This window comes from Xenopus laevis, chromosome 1L (assembly GCF_017654675.1).
Source record: "Xenopus laevis strain J_2021 chromosome 1L, Xenopus_laevis_v10.1, whole genome shotgun sequence".
NCBI lineage: Eukaryota > Metazoa > Chordata > Amphibia > Anura > Pipidae > Xenopus > Xenopus laevis.
Genome location: NC_054371.1, coordinates 221,827,288 through 221,841,404, shown reverse-complemented (window position 1 = coordinate 221,841,404; position 14,117 = coordinate 221,827,288). Strand labels below are relative to the sequence as shown.

Genomic DNA, 14,117 nt, shown 5'->3' with positions numbered 1-14,117 from the left:
ATTGCGATATCTTTTATTCAGTAAATTCATTAACAAAATATTTTGTGATTTTTTTTTTAGTGCCACCACAGTTTTTAAATCATCCTGCAAACCTTTATGCCTATGAGAGCATGGATATTGAGTTTGAATGCGCTGTTTCAGGAAAACCTTCTCCTACAGTCAAGTGGACCAAAAATGGTGAAGTGGTCATCCCCAGTGACTACTTTCAGATTGTGGTGAGTATGGTGCAGTTGAATACAACTTTAGTGTTATTTAATTTTAGATGTTATTACATTTTTGACATTGGGTCCTGAAGATGACATCCTACTGTTTTCAAACATCCCCCTTCTGGGGTATTTGCAACAGTAGTTGGGGAATGAGGGGCTTAGCCTGCAGGTAAGTTATGGTGGCAACTAGGGAGAATGGTTATACCCTAAAGCTCAGAATAAAGGCATGTTAGGTCAATTTTGGGGCGAAATATGACTCAGCTTCACTAGATATTCTTGAAAAAAATGGTTAAAGGGATACTGTCATGGGAAAAATTTTTTTTTCAAAATGAATCAGTTAATAGTGCTGCTCAAGCAGAATTCGGCATTGAAATCCATTTATCAAAAGAGCAAACAGATTTTTTTTATATTAAATTTTGAAATGTGACATGGGCTAGACATATTGTCACTTTCCCAGCTGCCCCAAGTCATGTGACTTGTGCTCTGATAAACTTTAATCGCTCTTTACTGCTGTACTGCAAGTTGGAGTGATATCACCCCCTCCCTTTTCCCCCCCAGCAGCCAAACACAAGAATAATGGGAAGGTAACCAGATAACAGCTCCCTAACACAAGATATCAGCTGCCTGGTAGACCTAAGAACAACACTCAATAGTAAAAACCCATGTCCCACTGAGACACATTCAGTTACATTGAGTAGGAAAAAAAGCAGCCTGTCAGAAAGTATTTCTCTCCTAAAGTGCAGGCACAAGTCACATGACCAGGGGCAGCTGGGAAATTGACAATATGTCTAGCCCCATGTCAGATTTCAAAACTGAATATAAAAAAATCTGTTTGCTCTTTTGAGAAATGGATTTCAGTGCAGAATTCTGCTGGAGTAGCACAATTAACTGATGCGTTTTGAAAAAAACATGTTTTCCAATGACAGGATCCCTTTAAATGATGGACACTAATATTTTGTGGATCATTTTATGATCTAAAGGGTGGGGCTGATTACAGGTTGGACATTCAAAGCAGTCTTGAACTGAAAAAAGTTGACAACAGCTATTTCTGGTCAGCATCGCACATGATGCTTGATACTAACCATGCCTTATGCATGCATTTTAATGACATTATGTGCACATTTGGAGGATACAATTGAAGTCAATGGTTTGAGGCTATATTGGGAAATACTGGCATTTTCTAGGTTATCTACATCTACAAGTATTAACTAAGCATTCTGGTTAATACTTGTAGATGTAGGTAACCTAAAGGGCACCATGGAAGGAAAAGTATGTGTTTGTTTTTGCTGAATTGTCTGGCATTTGCCAGTGATGGAGTCAGGATAACAAGCTACATTTTATGGACATTTAAGCTCTTTCTCTATTCCTTGGAAGTGATTTAAAGGGATACTGTCATGGGAAAAATTTTTTTTTCAAAATGAATCAGTTAATAGTGCTGCTCCAGCAGAATTCTGCACTGAAATCCATTTCTCAAAAGAGCCACCAGATTTTTTTATATTCAATTTTGAAATCTGACATGGGGCTCGACATTTTGTCAATTTCCCAGCTGCCCCATGTCATGTGACTTGTGCCTGCACTTCAGGAGAGAAATGCTTTCTGGCAGGCTGCTGTTTTTCCTTCTCAATGTAACTGAATGTGTCTCAGTGGGACATGGGTTTTTACTATTGAGTGTTGTTATTAGATCTACCAGGCAGCTGTTATCTTGTGTTAGGGAGCTGCTATCTGGTTACCTTCCCATTGTTCTTTTGTTTGGCTGCTGGGGGGAAAAGGGAGGAGGGTGATATCACTCCAACTTGCAGTACAGCAGTAAAGAGTGATTGAAGTTTGTCAGAGCACAAGTCACATGACTTGGGGCAGCTGGGAAATTGACAAAATGTCTAGCCCCATGTCAGATTTCAAAACTGAATATAAAAAAATCTGTTTGCTCTTTTGAGAAATGGATTACAGTGCAGAATTCTGCTGGAGCAGCACTATTAACTGATTCATTTTGAAAAATGTTTTTCTTCCCATGACAGTATTCCTTTAAGTACCATCAAATGGCATGCATTTGTAGTGAAGGCTCCCTCTCAAAAGAGCTGCCCACTAGCAAAAGATTTTTTGATTAAACTTCTGCAACGTTGATTTTTCCCACCGGTCCTGTTGCATGGAGATGCCTTAAACAGCAGAGCCGAACGCTTGTTGACTTCAGACTTCTTATTGCTCGCAGACACAATTTTCATCCAAGCTTCAACATGGGATAGGCATAAGATGCGCCAGCAGTTTATTAAAGATGACAAAGCCTTTCTGTATTTTAAACTACACAAACATTTCCATAAAAGGAAGAGAGAACTATAAATCTTCACTTCTCAACAAAGATACTGTAGGTCTCAAAATTCTTTCAAGATATTCAGAGCCCTAAATGTCACAGAGTGATAAGCAGAGATTGGAAGAAGGCAAATTTCCACAGTCATTTTAACCCTGGCTGCTGAGTTGTATGGAATCTGTTTGCAACATGTGTACATCCTTCTGTTGCACATCCCTGAGAAATGTGTTGCCACTTTATAGGGGTCAATTACACGTGGTAAGTGTAGGGCCCAATGTGGTTTGTGTCCACCGGAATAAAGTGCATGTTAAGGGACAGACAAGGGGTGAGTGGGGATATGGCTATGTGGCTCACCCTACCCACCCTTCATGAATACAGTGTTTCCAAATGCAGGATGTGGTGTATGCATGCCACAAACATAGGTCTCTACACTGTGAATTAGAGAACAGAGACCTGTGTCAATGTCAAATTCACTAAAGGACGAAGCGCCTAACGCTAGTGTTAATTCGCTAGCTTAGCGCATTTTCGTTAATTCGCTGGCGTAAATTCGCTAGTGTTACTTCGCACCCTTACGCCTGGCGAATTTGCAAAACGGACGTGACTACGCAAATTCACTGACGCGCGCATTTTTCTGAAAGCTACCTTTTACGCCAGACTTCCTTCGCCACCTCAGACCAGGCGAAGTGCAATAGAGTAGATAGGGATTGCTTCAAAAAAAGTTAAACATTTTTCTATGTCCCAAAAAACGCTGGCGTTTTTTCTTTTTTTATGGGTGATAGGCTGAAAAATATCAAATTTTTTTTGGGGCTCCCCTCCTTCCCCCCTACATTTCCTAACTCATGGCAACTTAACTACACAGTGGGCACATGTGTAGGGCAAAATAAAAATTTTATTTGCTGTTTTGAAGGTTTCCCAGGCTTGTGTAGTGATGCTACATATACCTCCATTGTAACTTCAATTTTGCGCCGTATGCAAATTAAGCATCGCTAGCGTAACTTCGCTTTGCTTGGCGAATTAACGCTAGCGCAACTACGCAACCTTACGCTTCCCCTGAGCGCAACTTCGGATTTTAGTGTATTTGCGTAGCGCTGGCGAAAATACACCTGCCGAAGTGCGGCGAATCGGACGCTGGCGCAACTACGAATCGTAGTGAATTTGCCCCAACTGCAGGACAGAGATCAATGCTCTCACGGTTTTGCATATAGTTAGTTAATTGCTCTTAATTGAACAAAGATCTGGTTGTTGATCTCACTAAACAAAGTTGATACACCCACAAACTGCCAGCCTAATGCCCCATTTCCAGGGTAAAGTCCAGGCCAAGTCAACACATTTTCATAGCAAACATGCCCAAGTTGTCTGTAATATCTCTCAACTGTTACATCCCATCAGTTTATTAGGTTCCAGTGGCAGATTGAGTCTTCTAGGGCCCACAAGAGAACCTGAAACTCTCACAACTCTCACGAAATGTTATAGATAGTTTAGATGGTTTAAGTTTTTAAATATGTCCATATTAGAAATAAGGATGGGGAGAAAAGAATTCTCCAAGGCTGGGCCCATTCAGGGTTCCATTGGTACTCTGGTAGGCCAGTCAGACCCTGTTGGGTTCCAAATGTATTTAACCTTTGGGCTTTGCAGAAATGTACCTGAAACAGAATGTAGTCTGGCAAGGGACTTATTCAGTCACAGAACTATCTTCGTTTGTGTTTCATTGACTAATTTATATTCCCCAAGATTTGTAGCAGCTTTTACATGTCACTTAGTGTTCATTTTTCCTCTATTTTTTATTCAAACAGCAGAATTTACAACGAAGACATTATGGATAGTGATAAGTAAATTTTTTTCACCACATACAAATTGACAGCAAAATTCAGAATTTCGCCATTGGCATATTTTTTTGCAAAACTGCAAGAAAAAACGCCTATCCACTTAATTGCATTTGGAGTGAGAAAAACTTAAGAAGAAATTCCCATTGACTTTAATGCATTTGGAGTGAGAAAAAACTTGAGAAAAAAACACCATTGTTGTGTAACATTTTATTATAAAAAATTATTTTTATGGGCTACCAAGGAACACTGTACCCCCTGTGCTCTCACGCAACCCCACCGGATCCTTCTTTTGAGCTGCGTACAGTACCTTACTTTTAGCTGCATTCAGTCTCATCTGCTACTGGGCTTTAATAATGATTCCAATGCTGCACAAATATACAGTAACTGTATTGCATATGACAATTTTTATTATGACATTTAATGGATTCTTTTTGGCCCTTGTGGTCTTTATTATTTTTGCAGGATGGCAGTAACCTAAGAATTCTGGGACTGGTGAAGTCAGATGAAGGCTATTACCAATGTATAGCTGAAAATGAGGCTGGGAATATCCAAACCTATGCACAGCTAATCATCCCTGATCCTGGTAAGTATGGGAATGTACAATAAGTTAATGAACATGAAATGAACAACAAATGAGAAATTCTGGAGACCCAACTTGTGTAGGATAAGAGATGAGCGAATCAGTTCATACATTATTTTTATCTACTGTGTAGTGTTGTTCTTGGAGTACCAGGGGAGTTATTTGGAAATATTTTGGGTGACATGTTTTAATTTTGCAATTTTACCACCTAACTTGACCAGATGTTCAGTTGAACATTTTTCTGCATGTTGCTTCCATAGTCACTTGGGATGTAAAGCCCAAATGTAAATTAGCTGATGTAACCTTTAGTTGGCCATACATGGGCAGATCTGCTCTTTTGGAGAGGTTGCCAAACAAGAAGATCTTGCACCAAAATACCAACCTTCAGTGGGTGATATCAAGCTGATCCGATCATGGATCCTAGGGCCCAATGATTGGATCACAAGGCCAGGAATGCAGGCAGTGGGATAGAGGACCACGTCAATGAAACAATGCAATCCTTGATCCGACCGGATTTTTAAAGGGGAACCGTCACCCAAACAAAATTATTCTAAATCCTATTTTATCATGTTTATCAAGCAAAATGAACTTTAATTACAATGTATAAATTATTTGAATATTGTTTCCATCAGTCTGGGAACTCATAATTATATTAACCAGGAAGGAGCCATTTTGTGGACACTGTTATTAAGGCAAGCCTTGTATCATCTCAGAATCTTGTTTGTGCACCAGGGGACAGGGACCCAATGTCCATCCCCATGCACTGGTTACACAATTAAATCGTTAAGAGAGCTGGGGGAATGTGTGGAGAGCAGTGACATCTAGGAAGTGCTGAATGGAAAGTGAAAGTAATTGTTTGCCCCGCCTCTATGCCTAGGCATGGAGGTGGGGTAGGCAATATTTGATTGACAGCTGATATTTTTAAATGAGTTTACAACAGCTATGAATGCTTTAATAAAAAAAAGAAATTGGCTTTCATATTTAATTTAAAAAGGACTTTTATTATACAGATTTTTATGTCTGGGTGACGGGTCCACTTTAAGTCTGCCGGATGTGACATCTGGCCAATTTGCAGCCAGATAATGGTCTGGGAGGCCCATTGGAGGGCATCATATACTGGCCAATAAGCTGACAACTTTGTCTATCAGCAGCTTTTATCAGCACGTGGATAGCCATCTTTACTCTGGATGCTTCTTTGAGCATTTTTGCAATTTTTCATTTATTTTCTACTTTCTGTGGTTTCTGAGACATGTGCTAATCCCAGGCTTTTGGCTCAACTGAGAGTCAAGAGCATCAGTAGTTAGAGTGGCTGACATTCTGGACTTCAAAGAGAGCTACTGAGTAAGCTTCAAAACCGCTCATATCTCAAAGACAGCTTAAAATAGAAAATACATGTAAATTGCAAACGTGCTCAGAGGAGCAATCAGAGTAAATATACGCCAAATTAATTTTTGGGTTAAAATTCCCTTTAATTTTACACAATTTTACATAAGTACACTTTTAATAGACCCTGCCTGTGTGCTTTCCATTACCTTGTAGATGCAAGTTGTGTCCATTTTCATGCACTTTGGTGCAAATCTTTGCACATTATTAACTGGGGTACAATTGTAGCTGAGTAATTGGGCTGGCTCAGTAAGGCTGGACTCATGGGAATGAATGTTGAATTGTGAGTAAAACATGGACAACAATGGAAATATTTTGCTGTTTTATTGTTTGCTTTATTTAGTGGTACTATTACTTAGTGAACATGGGCGTAGGATAAGTAACACTGGTGTAGCTTGTATAAAGTTCAAGCACATTCCCAAGCTTTATGAAGAATTTATTAGGATCCCATCAAAGCACTCAATTGGCCACTGTTTATTAAAGTTGGCAAAAAGGTTAGAACTCAAACAAAAAGCACACGAACGCCGCACCTCGGAGAACTCCAGGACACCTTTCAAGCTGTCTGTGTCTCCCCTTATAAATGATGGATTACAATTTCTAAGGTATTTAATCAGATCTTCAAACAATGCCGTTGCAATTCCCGTGGGATGCTGAAAAGGCCAATATGCACAGATGGTGGGGAAGTATGCTATAAATATAAATGAAATGCTTAGGCCTGGTACAGTCGGGATAGATCGCTGTCTCCTTTAAAACCCTGTCGGTAAGTAGTAATGGTGTGTTGCACACACACTGTGAGCTCTGCGTGGTGCATCTGTTCTGTGTGGACCTGCCTGTGGCCCCAGGACAGATGGTAAGCTGCGCGAATCTAAGGCTGGTTCTTATTGGGGCTGGAAAAAACATTTTGATTTATGTTTCTGGACAAGCTGTCAGAGTTGCTCGAGTTGGAGATTAGGGAGCCCCTGGCAACACGGGAAGGTTTTGACCCCCATTCAGGAGCAAAAAAATGACATTAATTAAGGATGTACCCCTCCGAACTGAAGATGTCAACCATGGGGACCTAAAGTTGAGAACGTCATCCCAAGTGGTGTTTCTGCAGGGTCAGCAAAAAGCTGCTGGCAAGGAAGGTTACCTTGGCTCTCACGGACTCAATGTAACTGCATGTATAGTGCGTTGATCTTCAGGGAAACATAATACATCTACATTTACACATCCTGGCACTGATAAAGGGGCTTGAGCTAACACTCTATTCTTAATCTGACCCTGCCAATTTTTTTCAAAGTAGTACAACTTTTTTAATGTAAGAGAGCAAAAGCTCCCTACACTAGAACCTTCCACCCTCCCTGATTGGGGCTGCAGCAAGAAGCCGGAAACAAGGGAGAAATTAGATAAATCAGGAATATTAAGCATACAATATCAAACAACGTAATTTGTCATTTGAAGCCCATTCTTATTGTTCCATCCATGTCCACCCTGGCCCAGGGATCATTTCGTACCTGATTATATCTATATCTCATTTTCTGTTGAAGAAGTTGTGGTCTGCCTCAGGTCTGTTATAGGAATGGCACAGCCGGCAGGGCTCGTTTCAGCCAGCTTTAATTAGGAACTGATGAAATCCCTGACAACCTGCAGCCGAGTCAACTGACCCAAACTGCCATCTGATTTTTTTTTTTGTTCCTCAAAAAGTAGAATTACTGCCAGTTCCTAATGACCACTGAGAGTCAACAAGATGAGTAACTTCTGTCCTGGACAAGGCTTTCATGTTGTTTCCAAGTGCCGCATATTTCATTTTGTGCTGTGGTGCCAGTACTGCCGGTGTAGCCATTTTTTCTAACTATCTTTATAACAGTGGCACAGATCTATCTGATCCCCATTGTTAGCAGCAGTCCTGTCCTGCTTTATGGCTGAGATTCTATATTTTTAGAATAATTCATAAAGGGATGATATTTCTTGGTAGTTGGAATACAATATTGCAATTTGTAAAAGGTTTATTTTTCATAATTTTCACAATGCACAGGAGAAAACAGAAATGCAGGGATTGTGCAATACAGAGAAGGTTATTTTTCTTGTAATTTGTGATGGCAAGGGGATCGTTTAACATTGATTCCAGTAATGCTTGTTCATCACGTCTGCCAATGGCCGGCCACTTATCATGGTCACACCGTAGCGTTGCCTCTAATGTCCACCATTTCTGCTGAGTTCCTGTTATGTAAATAAAAAGGAACAATAACAATTTTAATAATGAGCCATAACAAATAATTCGATTGTCAACTTACCTGGTGTTTCTAAGGGTTTATCCCCCAATACAAATTCTTCTATTTATCCATAAAGTGCTAAAAAGTGTTGTTCTAATTGAGACTGTTCAGCATATCAGCAGAGCATCAATAACCTGGAAACATTTATTTGCCAATGAATTATTTAGCTGTTATGGTCCAATGAAAGTCGGTGCAATTAAAGTGAGAAGGGGAAGGGGGTGGTTAATCCAACAGAGGTGTCACTTTCCCCCAGCAATCCAATCTCACCTCCCTTCCCAGCTAGACTTTATGTAATTGCTGTTTGTACCTGGGTGGGGATGGCAATGTCAGAACATCATCCTAAGAGCCGCTGTGCTGTGTACAGAAATCGAGATTTGTAATTATAATAGCCTTTAATTCTATTTACATTCAGCTGCAGCCTCGGCTGATGATACCCCATCATTCATTTAACAATCTCTAATGGCTGCATGCGACAAATCATCTTTATCAGGATGCATTTAATGTTGCCAACATATTGAAGGCCGAGATGACAAGTCAAGAAGTGTTGTTATTTACAATCCTCGAGCTGTTCGTTTAGAGAGTGCCCTTGTCGGTGGGATTAAGGATCATGATAGCCTCTTAAATTAGATTTGGAATTATATGTACACAAGAAGCAGCATGTGCAATATACTACAATGTGTACTAGAGGTTTATTCTTCAAAGGTTCTCCACCCAATTTTCATGAAGTTAAGATCCTCCACGCAATTTTTAAAAGATTTAGTCTTCAAAGAAACTCCAATGAGTTTTTAATTGTAATGAACTTTCCACTATACATCTCTTGTGCCCAAAAAGTTCAGTCCACCATAAGCTTATTTTTGAACCTTCACACCATTTGGGGCAGCGGTGAGTAAATGCCAAGGGAAACCATTCTGGCTGGTCTCTCAGCCTCTCTACAAAGCAATGGGCTTGGAGTTTACTTGCTGGGCATCTCACAGCTTGACAGGAGGTAAATCAGTGAATATTCAATTAGTATTTTCTGGAGCAGCTCCCTTGAATACAGTGTAGCCTTGTTTTGGCAGTGCTGTATTCATGAGGGACAGGGGCAGGTGTGTAGTTGTCCCTCCTCCTACACCTAAACCAGTGACAGGTGGGTACTGTTTGGGAAGCCTAGCTTTGGCATGTGGTGGTTATAACATGTGCCTTAGCCCTTTATTTAACCACTGCATTCAGGGATGGACTGAGCCAGTGAAAAACAAGGAAAAAGCCCAGTGGGCCCTCATGAGCCCTGTGGCCCCTGCTATGCCAGACCTGCTCCCTCCAAAAAAGCTCCCCAGTAAGAAACTGCAGGAACTGCCAGCACCCGGTGCGGTAAGTAGTGTTCAGCAAGGGGACGAGGATGGGTTTTGGAGGAATGGTAGCAGCCCGAGTGGGCCCCAGACACCTCAGTATATCACTTTTCTATAACTAAACATTAAATGCCCAGGATACAATTTTCTCTACAATATTTTAATATGAAGCATAATGAACTTAGAGTTTTTGTACAAACTGACAGACCTTTCCCCCGACCCATCAATATGTCATGGAAAAGGCAGAAATTAATATTGTCAGGGAAAAAAAAACCGCAATGTAATTATGAGTTCTTTTTCACCAAATCGTTAGTTCAAGTAGACAGGCTTCCAACGTCAAAAAATGTAATCAATAATATGATTAGCATCATAGAAAACCTTCTCAGTTACAGAATGGTACAATAAAAAAATGCATTACTGAAAGTAGAGCTGCTCATTAATGGAGAAACATCTTCTAAAAATGAATATGGCCAGAAATGCGGAATGTTATGTACAGAGTTTAATAGCAGCTCAGTGGTTTAGTAGCCTTTAACAGTAATGATCCACAGGAGGTCACCATCTTGGATATGATTAGGCCAAGTTTTGTGTGTCAGTGGCACAGCACATGCTCAGTAAGATCTGGGCAGCTGTTGTGAAGGGGTTATAAACAATTATAAAACAGAAAATAAGGATAGTGGGGCTCATTTATAAACGTTGTGCAGGGCAGATTGGTTTGCACAGTGAATATATTTGCCCTGCGCATGGTTACATTTATAACGCTGAATAAGAATGTGTAAACAGAATTGCGAATTTTTTTTTCACACTGCGAATGTCTATAAGACCTTTTCAAATATGGCAAAAATTGTGAATGTTTTTCTGCATTTGAGTTACGCCACAACTTTGAGAAAATATCCACAAAACTTCGCAAGTTCCAGTCAACGCTGTTTTTGAACAACCTCACACAGTGGGCGCACTCACGCAAACCCCGTCTCATTTGCGATCCATTCGTGAAAATGTATTCTCAATGCGAGTTCGAAAAAAACGGAAAGACGGGCACAGCAGTGCAATACAACCATTTGCGAATAAATATGCGCTGCACAAATTTTATAAATGACCCCAGTATGTCATATGAGTTAATGCCACAATCAGCAGAAAATAAAATAGGGAGCTATTGGGGGGCATCATCAGTGGCTCCCTGCCAAAAGGCTGTAGCGGCCTTGGGATGGTAGGGAACCCCAAAACATTATGCGCAGCACTTCTGGCCTACTGTTTTGTTAAGTTTTAGTTAGATCTATTCTAAATAAATGTTAAACTGAAACAAAAAATATTTTTAAAGGAGAAGTGTTGCCCCCCCCTCCCTCCTCCCCCCTGGCCTACCTGTCCCCCTGGGCAAATGCCCCTAACTTGTTGCTCACCCCTCTGCGCAGGTCCTGTCCACGGAGTTCACAATCGCCATCTTCTCCCACGCGCGTCTTCTTCCTGCTTTGACCGGCGTCTTCTGGCGCATGCGCAGTAGGAACATTTACCGGTACGGCTCTACTGCGCATGCGCCGAATGTCTCGGAAAACTTTGTGACATTCGGCGCATGAAGACGCGCGTGGGAGAAGATGGCGACTGTGAACTCCGTGGACAGGACCTGCGCAGAGGGGTGAGTAACAAGTTAGGGGCATTTGCCCAGGGGGACAGGTAGGCCAGGGGGGAGGAGGAAGGGGGGCAACCCTGGCCTACCCGTCCCGCTGGGCAAATGCCCCTAACTTGTTACTTACCCTTCTGCGCAGGTCCTGTCCAGGGAGTTTACCGACGACATCTTCTTCCACGCGATCTTCTTCCTGCTGTGAACGGCGTTTTGGAGCATGCGTAGTAGGATCATTTCGCCGGTACGGATCTACTGCGCATGCGCCAAAATTCACGTGCATGCGCAGTAGATCGTACCGGCGAAATGATCCTACTGCGCATGCGCCGTTCAAAGCAGGAAGAAGATCGCGTGGAAGAAGATGTCGTCTGTGAACTCTCTGGACTGGACCTGCGCAGAAGGGTAAGTAACAAGTTAGGGGCATTTGCCCAGCGGGATGGGTAGGCCAGGGGGGAGGAGGGAGGGTGGGCAACAAACGGGAGGGGGGGTGGGGGGTTTGCGCCGACTAGGTTTCCTTCCCCTTTAAGGGAAGAACTTTGCATTTCCACTTTGTATCTACAGGCGGATGTTTACAGGCCCGGATTTGTGGGAAGGCCACAAAGGTCTGGGCCTAGGGTGGCAGGATTTAAGGGGTGCAGCTGCATCCACATTGATTCTGAAGCACTGGGGAAATTCAGGATTTGATAGTTTTTTAAATGTCTCAAGCAGCAATTAGAGCATGTGCACATGTCTAGGGGAAGGTGGTGAGGGTGACGAGTAGCAGCGATGGGCCTAGGGGCAACTAATGAGTAAATCTGGCCCTGGATGTTTAACCTTCTTCATAACATGCAGTGGCAGGCCGGCAAAGAAACTTGAAATCAATGTAGAAGCCTCAATAACATAACTTTAAATAGAAATATGTTTTCTTCTTCATTCAGCAATCCTTTTCCTCCTGCGCATAGTTTGCTCCTACATACAGTGAGAAAGAAAACAATGTGGGAACATTCCAATCCCTGACTCCCCCTCCCTTTCTATAAATGTTTCTATAAATCTTTGAAATGTTCAGCTATTTCTCTGCCATTGTTCCGTTTGATAGTATCATCTACATAAATGATAATGAAAACATTTACAATAACACAAAAAAAGAAATGGATTAGGTCCATCGGCCCCTTTTTCCCCCCCCCTCTTCCGTCTGCAGATCGTTGCATTTTTATGGAGCGTGACCAATAGGTCATCATAGCATTTCATTTATTATCATTAATGTAATTATACAAGCAAAAGCGCAGTAGCAGCAGAGTGGGAAGAGAGTGCCTGTTTATAGCTCTGATACTAACCTTGAGTCTTGACTTTAATGCTGGGAAACATTGCACATTTTGAATTCTTTTCTCCTGGTAGCGGTTGCACTTACACAGGCAGTCAATGAAATGCGTGAGGCTGGGGAGCTTGATCCATTTCTGCAGAAATGATTGACGAATGCGACCGGCATTAAGGAATATGAAGATGCTTGTGATATGCAGATGAGATATTGAACGCACCAGAGACTATTGGGTTCCTACTGAGTTGCTAATCACTTTACCAAGTTGCATACACTCAGTTTAAACATATGACTGATTATTGAATTCGACTGCATATGATCTATTATTAACAGGCCACTTGGCACTTCTCAACTCATAATAGAGCATTGAGGTTGAGGGGAAAAAAGCAACAGTCCTCATTATGGAACCAGAAACTGTGCTCGACTGCTGATTGAAAGAGGGAATTTTACATATGCCCCTATGATCAGTATTATCTATGGTGACAGACTTGATCTGGGTTAGAGGGACAGCATAATATAAATGCATCTGTTGGGAAGGCAGAAATTATTTAAAGGAGAACTAAACCCTAAAAATAAATGTGGCTAAAAATGCCACATTTTATATAGTGAACTTATTGCACCAGACTAAAGTTTGAGCTTGTCAATAGCAGCAATGATCCAGGACTTCAAACTTGTCACAGGGGGTCACCATCTTGGAAAGTGTCTGTGACACTCACATGCTCAGTGGGCTCTGATTGGCTGTTGAGAAGCTAAGCTTAGGGCTCGTCACTTATTATCCAGCAGAAAATGAGGTTGGTCTGTAATATAAGCTGATGCTACAGGTTTGCTGATTATTAAATTCTGATGCTAATTGCACTGGTTTCTGTGCTGCCATGTAGTAATTATCTGTATTAATTACTAATCAGCCTTATATTGTGACATTTCTATTCTATGTGTACTGTATATTGTGAGTGGGTCCCTAAGCTCAGTAAGTGACAGCAGCACAGAGCATGTGCAACATTTCTAGCTACTTTTTTAGTTAAAGGAATCCTGTCATTGGAAAACATGTTTTTTTCAAAACACATCAGTTAATAGTGCTACTCCAGCAGAATTCTGCACTGAAATCCATTTCTCAAAAGAGCAAACAGCTTTTTTTATATTTAATTTTGAAATCTGACATGGGGCTAGAGATTTTGTCAATTTCCCAGCTGCCCCTGGTCATGTGACTTGTGCCTGCACTTTGGGATAGAAATGCTTTCTGGCAGGCTGCTGTTTTTCCTTCTCAATGTAACTGAATGTGTCTCAGTGGGACATGGGTTTTTACTATTGAGTGTTAGATCTACCAGGCAGCTGTTATC

The 14,117-nt window shown here is 41.4% G+C and overlaps 1 protein-coding gene across 1 annotated transcript in view; it reads left to right on the top strand.

Moving 5' to 3' along the window:
* dcc.L (DCC netrin 1 receptor L homeolog) overlaps nt 1-14,117 on the top strand; it is a gene marked incomplete at its 5' end in the record, with an annotated part of 292,799 nt that overhangs the window by 135,580 nt on the left and 143,102 nt on the right. Inside the window, 2 exon segments of the mRNA NM_001085785.1 lie at nt 61-215; nt 4,797-4,917. Of these exon segments, the coding sequence (NP_001079254.1) occupies nt 61-215; nt 4,797-4,917 (276 nt within the window).